The sequence below is a fragment of the Kryptolebias marmoratus genome, linkage group LG17, assembly GCF_001649575.2.
Source record: "Kryptolebias marmoratus isolate JLee-2015 linkage group LG17, ASM164957v2, whole genome shotgun sequence".
NCBI lineage: Eukaryota > Metazoa > Chordata > Actinopteri > Cyprinodontiformes > Rivulidae > Kryptolebias > Kryptolebias marmoratus.
In genome coordinates this window covers 10,265,445-10,275,861 of record NC_051446.1, presented here as the reverse complement: position 1 = coordinate 10,275,861, position 10,417 = coordinate 10,265,445, and the positions used below count along the sequence as shown (strand labels likewise).

The 10,417-nt window shown below is 48.1% G+C and overlaps 1 protein-coding gene across 1 annotated transcript in view; it reads left to right on the top strand.

Moving 5' to 3' along the window:
• The first annotated feature begins 536 nt into the window (after positions 1 to 536).
• usp22 (ubiquitin specific peptidase 22) overlaps positions 537 to 10,417 on the top strand; it is a 20,386-nt gene continuing 10,505 nt past the window's right edge. Inside the window, exons 1-2 of the mRNA XM_017416054.3 lie at positions 537 to 1,074; positions 5,568 to 5,700. Of these exons, the coding sequence (XP_017271543.1) occupies positions 955 to 1,074; positions 5,568 to 5,700 (253 nt within the window). The 5' untranslated portion in view covers positions 537 to 954. The remainder of the gene's footprint in view (positions 1,075 to 5,567; positions 5,701 to 10,417) is intronic.

Here is a 10,417-nt window from a genome sequence, read left to right as displayed (position 1 = left end):
CCTCTGTGGGGTGTGCTTGAGTGGTTGTGTACTGTTGTAACATAAGACGTTTGATGCTTCGAAGCTGATTTCTGCTTCAGCGAATGAACATCCCGAACACGAGCGGATGTGGTTTGCAGTGGGCGCGTTCCTTTTCAATCGGCCGGGCGGAGACCCGTTTGGAAACGAAGATGAGCGGGGAAGGTGGACACAGAAGAGTTTGCCAGCGGAAGTAGGCGTCATCTCAAAATCATGGACGACCTGTCAGCGCGATATAAGTTCATTATGTCATGAACGGATGACAACCCCTGAGAGGGGCATTCAGCGGATAAGTCGCTTGAAATAGAGTGCAAACTCCGCCTGCCCAGCCAGCCGCTTTGTCAGCCGGGCTACAAATGGTGTGCAGCCACTGCTGTAGCAGGAGAAAAGCCACCAATCATGACGCAGTACTCGTTTTGTGGGGGCGGGACTTAAGCTGAAAGAGGAAGAAAAAAAAGAACGAATTTTGGCACACGCCAATCACGCCAGCCTCCGGGCTCTGATTGGTCCGCCGGCATGAAAGGGGTGGGTGTTGACGCTCACCGTATAAGCTACAGTTGAAATTCCAATGCTAACCAACTTTAGCCAGCGTGCTAATATTATGTCATTTAGCAAATTTGATGAACCGCATGTGCCGGGCGATGCTGGACTTTAATGCGCCAACGGTATTCGTCTCCAAAAACGGACTCGTCGTGCAATTAGTGTTGAATGTTTGCTGCTGCGCGTGTCTCACCCACCGACACCAGGACATGTCCAGTTAGTTAGCCCGAACGCAGCAGCCGTACTACGATAACGATAACCTGGCGAGTTAGCCCAAAGGAGGAGAGGGGAAGAAAAAAGAAAAAAAAGCACGTTTGGACCAGGCGGCGGCCGTGTGCGTTTTGAACAGGCTTTCATCGCTCGGAGGGGACAGGAAAGCCGGATGTTGTGACTGCCATGAGTCCCGCGGGCTGTCCTCATGTGAACGGCTTCAAAGTGGACAACTGGAAACAGAACCTGAGGCTTATTTATCAGTGCTTCGTGTGGAGCGGGTCGCCCGAGACCAGAAAACGCAAGGTAACAAGTGTCGGCAGCGGGAGGGGAGGAGGGACGAGTGTTTTGTGTGTGTGTGTGTGTGTGTGAGGGGGAGGAAAAGGGGGAGTCCGGTTTGTGTTTGTGAGGCTTGGACAGTCACAGTCCCCCGCCCTTCCAACAACAAAAACAAAAAAAACGTAATGCATACATAAAGGCGTTCATGCTTCATATGTGACAGTGAGACAGCGTGGACACGAGTACAGGCCGTCCACAGACGGGAGTGAAGCATCACACCCTGAGCTGCAGCCGCCGCATCACGCCCAGAGAGGCGATCTGCATCCGCCTGGCTGCTGTGGCTCCACTTCCTCCCAGCAGCGGGCTCAGGGGGGCTTTCCTCGTCTGTGAGAGGGGGGCGTCGTTATCGCCCGCCGATAATGGTTCTTTATGTGTATGTGTGTGTGTGTGTTGGTAAAATGTCTCACGAATTGCTCAGGAAGGTTTTAATTAAAACCATCACTGGACGCGCATCCTCAACCGATCAACTTTTGGGGTCAGCCTGATTCAAGATGGCCGCCGCAGCAGCGCGATCACAGCAAACTGCAGCTGGGCTCAGTTTCGCGCACGTCGAGCTAGAACTCGGCGTGGTAGTGGCTGAGGCTGAGCACCAGCTCCTGCCCCGAGCGCTGACTTTGATAGCGCTCGTGTCCGCGTTTAAAAACGGTGTTCCATCAACTCTGTCTGTTAGCAAAATATCTTACGAACCAGTGGACGGATTTTAATGAAACTTGCAGACGGCAGTCAACCGATGTGCAAGTACAAGTGATTAGGTTTTGGAGTTAACCCGATTCAAGATGGCCGCCATAGCCAGCCGGTCTTAGGAAACACGTAAATCGCTATAACCCAGTCGATTTTGCAGCTACTGGGCTCAAATTTGGCGTGGTAGTAGCTGAGCATCGTCCTTGACGCATATTGTGAGCGCAGCATCTTTGGGTAAAACCGTGGCATGAATAGGTGCACTCAACCTTATTTGTCTGTTAGGAAAATATCTCGCCAAGCAGCGGACGGATTTCAATGGAACTCCCTGAGAATGATCACTGGATGCACATCTACAACTGATTAACTTCTGTAGTTGCCCCCAACTAAAAATGGCCGCTGCAGCTAATTGACTTTATCAAACGCAAAGCAGCTGTACCTTAGTCAGATTTAGAGCCATAAAGCTGAAACTCTGCGTGGTAGCAGCTGAGAATCATTCACAGCACAGGCTTCAGATGCAGTAATATTTGCATGTTTACTGCATCTGCAGTGTGTGTGTGTGTGTGTGTGTGTGTGTGGTTCTGCTCTTCCTCTGGGAGCACCCAGTAAACACTGCTGTTCTCCGTGGGAAGCGGCGCTCCAGGGTGGAGGGATGGATGGATGCGTACTGACACCGGGGGTCCCCTCCTTCGATCGACTGCTCAGCTCGCCGCCTCTCCTGCTGCTGCTCCATGAGGCTGGCTGGAGGTGGGGGTGGGAGGGGGCTGGGGCTCGCTGACACCCCCTTTGTCTGCCTGCACGTTCCTGTGTTGGCGCATTCGTAAAAGAAAAAGAAAAAAGGACATGCACATCATCCACAACCGATGAACCTTTTTGGAGTCAACCCAATTCCAGACGGCCGCCACAGCCAGCACAAAAATGGCCGTAGAGCTACATCCATTGTTCCTGATCTGGAGCTGGGGGGACACCCTGGACAGGTCGTAAGTCCATCACTGGGACACGAGACAAACAACCATTCTCACATAGGGACATTTTAAGAGTTACCAATGAACCTAAGATGCATGTTTTTGGTCTGTACTCAGCGTAAACCCACATGAGCACAGGGAGAACATGTAAACTCCACCCAGAGAGGCCCCGGGTCGTGAAGCGAACCTGCGGCCTTCTTGCTGGGAGACGACAGCTTGAACCGCTGTTCCACTGTGCCACGTTTTTGCAATTTAAAAAAAAGAAATTAGACTTTAGTCCAGATTATCACAAACTCCACGGTCTTACGAAGTTTGCAGTCTGTCATACTGCAGCTGCAGGAAATAATGTCTAACTGAAACTTTCGTTTAAAAAAAAAGAAATTATATATTAAAGCAGCATTCCTTGAAGGAATGCCGATCGCCCGCCGCCTGCAGCGCAAACGTTTTAAACAAAGACACCATGTGATCTGCTGGTGCTTAGAGTACGTGATGGGGAGGACTCTCAGCTACGGAGTTATAGCTATTTTTAGGTTTTGTGAGTTTGATTACCTGTGGCGGCCATCTTAACTCAGATTGTCTCCAAAAGTTAATCAGCTGTAGAGGTGCGTCCAGGGATGAGGGACTCGGTGGAGCCCGTCTGTAGCTCCGCTGCGGAACCCGGCCTTCGCACAACGCGAGCCGGCGCTTTGCTTCGGAACGTTCACCGACGAGCCTTGGGACGCCGACGAGCCGGTCGTCGGTTCAGCCGCTTTCTTCCCCTGGACATCCTGCCGGTGGTTCTGATCTCCACCGACCAGTTGCATCATGGGAGAGCTGCAGCCAAGCAGATGCTTCCATACGGCGATGCTCACCGGACGGGCAGACACAGACATTAAAAAACTTGATCCGGATCCATGTTTATCCCTCTCTTCTTATTTGTGATCTGTTTAAGCATCTAAACATGGAGCGGCGAATATCTGACTTGAACTAAGAAGTAAAAAAAAATGTTAATGAGCTGAAAGGCTGACTCTTTCCTTCTCACCTCTCCGTCTTCATGCTGCCTCACCGGCATACCAGCTCCACACCTGCTGTTACGATAACCCCGCCTTCCCTTTCCCCCCTCCCGCCGGGAATATCAAACAGGTGCTGTTAATAACTCACACACAGATCCCGTTTTCTGAATCTCGCACATTGACTCGAGGAATCTGACGTCATCTTTTAGAGCACCAGATAACTGAAAAAGAAGCAACGAGAATAATATAATTTCACTTAAATACAGCTAAGGAAGTAAGGGATTTCTTTCGGCTTCTCCCTCCTTCTAGGGTCGACACAGCGAGCAAAATTGCACGAACGCTTTGGCAACTGTTTTTTTTACGCCGGATGCCCTTCCTGCCGCACCCGGGCTCGAACCTGCAACCTCAAAATTACAAGACCGCGGAACCGACTACCAGCTATCAGTTTGTTCTCACTCATTAGGAATATAACCTCAACTGTGACCAAGTGGGGATGTGGTGGAAAATGTAAATAAAAACAAGTAGTCAATTTCATAAACCCTGAACGTGGCAGAGGTCCCCCGAGGCGTGTCCTTGCTCTGCTCGGTGGTTAGAGCCTTGGCTGTAGAGACCGCAAACTCTGCGACCTGCGGCGAACCGTTAATCCAGGAAAAAAAAAAAAAAAGCAGTTACGGAACAGAAATCCTTCTTTGCTGTCCCTGAGTAGATGTAGGAGGCCGTTCCCAGGACCGGGCACTCTCCTCGGTTTCCTCTCACCCGTGTGTTTGGGCGCCTCTCGCCTCTTGTCAGGCGGGCGGCTGCGTCCTCACCTGCAGCCCTCCAGCAGCTGAGTTGGATTCACGGGTTCTACCCTCCTGCATCGTCTGCTGTGCCGCTGCAGTGAGCAGCTACACACTGATTCGTCATGTTCCCGTCAACAAAAAAACAGTCCGATCCCTGTAGCGATCAACTACGAGTCATCGTGAAACACCTGTTTAATGAAGGCCTGCTCACGAAGTGTCAGACAAGTGCGTCTTCAAATGACTTACCTGCTTGTCAGAGCAGTGAAAAGTTCAGCTGGGACTCATTTATGATAGTACTGTCAAGATTTGTAGGGTTCCTAAGCCCCTGATATAACAATAAATGCCTTTAAAACGCTTCATTTTAATCCAAAGGAATGGTGCGTTCCGACATCCCAGTCGGAAAGTGGGAGCAACTCCGACTACCCCCAGTTAGGATTTCAATTTGGCTGCTACTCCTAACTTTAACAAGGAAACTCTGTGACTTTAACTTTTAATATTCGATCTTTCAGTTGTTTTTCACATGCAATCACTCGTACAGCTAGTTGTTTTTAATGTGCGTGTGCTGCGTTCCGTTTACAATCGGAGCTCGTAACTGGGAGGTCGGAGGGGACGTGACTTCCCACTCCAGTTCTCCCGCTCGAGTCGGAAACAAGATGGACGCCCTGCAGCAAAGCCTTTATTTTTCTCTCAGTTTCTGAATATGATATGATAACGAAATAGATAGGATACGCACTCCGCTGGCCGAACAAGTTCTGAGTTCTGATTGTAAACGGAACGCGCACCAGAGGTACGGTGCTGCTCCCACAAGAACGTGAGTGCGGGCCGTTCTCCACAAAGTGCACGTCAGGAGACTTGCTGTCATTTTTCGAGCGAGCTCTTCTTCAGTGAATATAACCTGCCGCTCTGTAACAAACAAAGCAGGTACGCCCGAAGCGTTGACATGTGCCGCTTATAAAACAATCCTCTCATTGTGTTTTCCTTTTTGTCTCTCCCCCCCTCACCCACCCACCTACCCGTCCCCCTCGACTCTGCTCCTCTTTCAGGCCAAGTCGTGCATCTGTCACATGTGCGGCGCCCACCTCAACAGACTCCACTCCTGCCTCTACTGTGTCTTCTTCGCCTGCTTTGCCAAAAAACACATCCACGAGCACGCCAAGAACAAGCGGCACAACCTAGGTACGGCCCGGGATTTGTATGGGAAGCAGTTTTTTTTGTTGTTGTTGTTGTTGTTTGTTTTCCCGGCGCCTTTTAGCGACCTCTTCTCCTTTTTTGCGGTTAAATCGCGGCAAACAACCGTGGAGCATCCTCCACGCTAACAGAGCACGCCAGCATTCGTAGCACTCGCTTCTAACGGTGTCTTATGTGTGTGTTTGAATGTGTGTGTGTGGGGGGGGGTTACGCGTTACGTGCTTACGGGCGTTCACAGACCTGACTGAGACGCACTGATGGTTTCGTAAGACGCTTCGTCAAGAGCGGCAGAGCCACGAGCTCTTACGCAAGACGGTGCAACCTAATTGCAACACGGACTGAAGGGCTTGGCCTCGAGGGGGATTTGAATGTCACCTGCGTATTTGGCCCCCATGTAGCTCATTAGTTGGGAATAAAGGCATCGGCGAGGTGATTAATGGATGTGGACTCGGCTTTGGTTCGCAGCTGATTAGGAATGTTTCATTTTAATTGTGAGTTCAGATTGAACTGCTACGTTTATGTTGTACAACTTTGTGTTTTGGTGTCAAACTGCATTTGGGTTGTAGAAATGTTATAACTTAAAGTTGCACGATTAACCCACCTCTTTCATTTCAGCTGTCACGTTGGCTTGCTTTCTTGTCTCGCCAACTTTTTGTAGCACAAACATAAAAGATGCATTTCGGGCCACCGAGTTCAACATTTGCGTCAAACAGACCCAATCTGGACGGCTCCAGGATTTGAATGAAGGCGTTGCGAGTGTTTGCTGAACAACGTGGGTAATTTTCCCACAGGGACAGAGCAGCCTGAAATCTTCAAAACGTTTCTTACCTGAATTAGGCGTAAATACCAGCAACTAAAAATGTTCTGTTACTGGATGATACATTCTGATATATCCATGCACATCCATCCGTTTTCTTTACTCGCTTTTCCATTCAGGGGGAGCTGGTGCCTTTCTCCAGCAGTCATTGTGCAAGAGGCGGGGGCGGGGGACACCCTGGACAGGTCGCAAGTCCATCCCATTGACACATAGAGACAAATGAGACAAACAACCATTTACACCTAGGGAGAATTTTAGAGTTACAGATGAACCTAAGATGCCCGTTTTAGGTCTGTGGGAGGAAACCAGAGTACCCGTAAACCCACATCTGCACAAAGAGAATATACAATATACACTGCACATGGGCTGGAGTCGAACATGCAAACTGGGAGGCGGTGACTCTAACCACTGCACCATATTCAGATTTACATAATAGAAAAACAAAACAAAACACTAAGCAACATGGGGTTGCGTCCAAAGCTTCCAGAGTGTACTCTAAAATTTATGATAATTTTTAGAGTTAATTCTATAATCTATGATTTGTCATTAATTTTCTTTAACCGTTAATGTAAAATTAATAACTTAATTCAGTAAAAAAAAAAAAAAAAAATTAATACGCCCATCCTAAGACGTATGCCGTCTGTCCATCTGCCTGGGGAGAATTTCCTGTCCAAGCTCTAAATGATGAGATATGGACACCGCCTGGGTCCAGGATGATCTCTATTGATTTCAAGGTCAGGGGGTCACAGGTGAAGGCCATAGAGGACCCCTTTGTGAAAACCCCACCTGTGCTCCAAATCTACACACATGTACTCAGGATCGTTGTGTCCGGGGAATTCGTCCTTTGGATTTGGATCACTCTGACAGTTGTCTGACGGGTGTGTTATGTACCACGGTCGGTCCTGTAGAGGCCAGTTTAATTTATCCATTCAAAGTCTCCAGATGCTGTTTCACTGAGGGGAGATCTGAGGAAAAAAAGGCTTTGATTGTTCTTAAACAATTGTTCAGCACTAAAGAATGGCAGCACTATTTTGAAATTCTTTTTGATTTTTGTTTTTTTTGCTAGTTTTTTTTAGTTTGGGGGGGATTCTGGTTTGACTTTAGCGGTGCTAATTCTGTGCTTAATGGTTGGAGGAACCTTTAAAACTCAGTTTTTTTTTTGCTGAGGAAAGAAATAGAAGCAAACACCACTAGCGGCAGGATTTTCTTGTTGAATGTTCAGTCCTGCGTAAGCATATTGCTTCATTTTTTAGATAGGGTGAAATTTTGACACTTTATACTTCATTGGTTTGCCTTCAACCAATGAAGTATAAAGGGTTAGAAAAGTATTCACCCCCATGGTTTTTACAGAACACTCCAGATTATTGAAGCTGAATAGGGGTAACTTCTGTCCATCCATCCATTTTTCTTTACCCGTTTTTTCCTTTCTGGGTCGCGGGGAGCTGGTGCCTATCTCCAGCAGTCACTGTGTGAGAGGCGGGGGACACCCTGGACAGGTCTCCAGTCCATCACAGGGACACATAGAGACAAACGAGACAAACAACCATTCACTCTCTCACTCACACCTTGGAACAATTTAAGAGTTGGGGACAACTCTTTAAAAATAATTCTAAAAGTCAAAAAAACCTGAAAAGAGATAAGTGCATAAGTGTTCACCCCCTTTGCTTTGACGACCCAACCATTATGTTCAGCCGCCACATATTTAGTTGAAAGATCCACCTGTGAGCAGTTGCGAAGACCAAGGAACTCTTCCCCCGCAGGTCAGAGACAAACTTGCGGGGAAGTACAGATCCCACAGACCCCTATTAAATCTATTATTAGGAAATTCTGCCGCCACAAGCAAACCTGCCAAAAGAGACACTCGTTTTGAGTCTCCCTGAGATTTGAGACGGGGACGGAAGTTCCACCTTTCCAGCAGGACAGACCTTAAACACTCTGCTGAAGATACACTCCTGTGGTTTAAGGAGAACCAGATAAATATTTGTAAAAAGAACCGTACCGAGCACATGGACTCACCGCATAATCACTGCTGAAGATGGCACAACAAAGTATTGACTTTGGAGTGTGATTGCTATACACATGCACACACCACTTTTAAGTTTTGTAAATATATATGTATATATAAGAACTAGAATAATATAATTTATTTGTAAAGATCCATTACCTATAATTAAATTACAATTGCATTTACGCTCCAGCTTGTAAGCCTCATCATGACAAAGGGGGTGAATGTATCTGAACTTGAAGAACTTGGCCACTTGAAGAAATACATAGAATAGCATTCTCGTTTTAAAAAAAAAAACCAAACAAACAAAAGACCAAAATAGTGCGCTGACTATAGCAGCTGCTGCTGGATCTTTGTTCCTGCTTTATCTACGTACACGCAGACACGCAGATTAAGGCTGCGTTCACACCTGACGGTTCGATTGGGGACCAAAAATGCAACATTTGTTCCATTTTCAGCTGCTGTGGTTCGCATTCACAGTCAATCGAGCCAAACCCTTTGAGCAACCCGTTCCCTCGCCTTGCCTGTGGTGGAGCTGCACCGAAAACTACTGAAGGAAACAACACAAAAACCTCAGAAGAAGACACTGAGCGTGACTTCCTTCTGCTGGAAAGGGAAATGAAAATGGAGTGGCGTCAAATTTGAGCGGTTTTACGATTTCAACGTCTGACCGCGAGGCATTTCTCCCTCTAGTGGTAGAGACGCGCGTTTGTTTTGGTTGTATTTGCCCAGGAGGCCCTGTGCTGTAGTCCACTTCCTGCTTTTGGAGCGGTCTCCAGTCCGCTTGCGTTCACATATGCATTCAAACCGCATCAGAGTTCACTTCAACCGAACCGAGACCGAGGTTTTTAGGCGGCGCAGAGTTCGCTTTTTCTTTAGTCCGCATCAAAGTTCGTTTGCGCGTTCACACCTCCCCAAACGATCCAGACATTCTAGGCAAACGAGCTGAAGTTCGATTAAAGCGGACTAAACAGGGCTGGTGGGAATGCATCCCTAAATATCCATCCATCCAACTTCTTCCGCTTATCCAGGGTCGGGTCGCGGGGTAGCAGCCTAAGCAGAGAGGCCCAGACTTCCCTCTCCCCAGCCACTTAGGCCAGCTCCTCCGGAGGAATCACAAGGCGTTCCCAGGCCAGCTGAGAAACATAGTCCCTCCATCGTGTCCTGGGTCTTCCCCTGGGCCTCCTCCTCACCCTCACCCTAAAAAAAATGAGTTAAGTATCAGCCGATGAATTGACCGACCAGTTAATTGGCCTTCCTCTAGTTGCCACCTTTTGCTCTTTTTAAGTACATGTTTCTGCTTATATCTGTGGTCATAAGGATTGTTTCCATGAAGAAAAACATGCCTACAAAGTGATGAGTTGGAGTTCTTACAGAGTGCAGCTGTGCACAGAGATCCAACTCCAGCGCTGCTGGGCGGTTTGACACTTTTCAAGGTCTTCCCACCCATCTCTGTCCTCCGCTGCGGCGTGTGTGCCGTCACACAGTGCATCCTTCATGTTGGTGGCATGTTCAGAGCTCTGCGCTTTCTGGAATCTTTCATTCCAGCTCTCAGGGGAGGAAAAAGCCAGAGTAAAGTGCTTCTCTCAGACTCAATGGATTTGAGACCGAAGTCGATATAAATATAGGGCGCCATCGTTTGCGTATAGATTAGTTAATGAAAGACTCGCTTAAAAGGCAACGCTCGGCACTGCTGGAGAGTCGCCATTCTCAACCCGAGGCCTTTTATTCTGTTCGTCTCGAAGCTCAGATGTTAGCTCCAGGTTTCATTTTCCGCAGAGACCGGAGGAGAACACGACGCAGCAAAGGGCTTCGTGTCGAGACAAAATCTGAGCTCGGCAGATGTTGAGACCTGGCAGTTTGATTTTTTTTTTTTTTTTTTT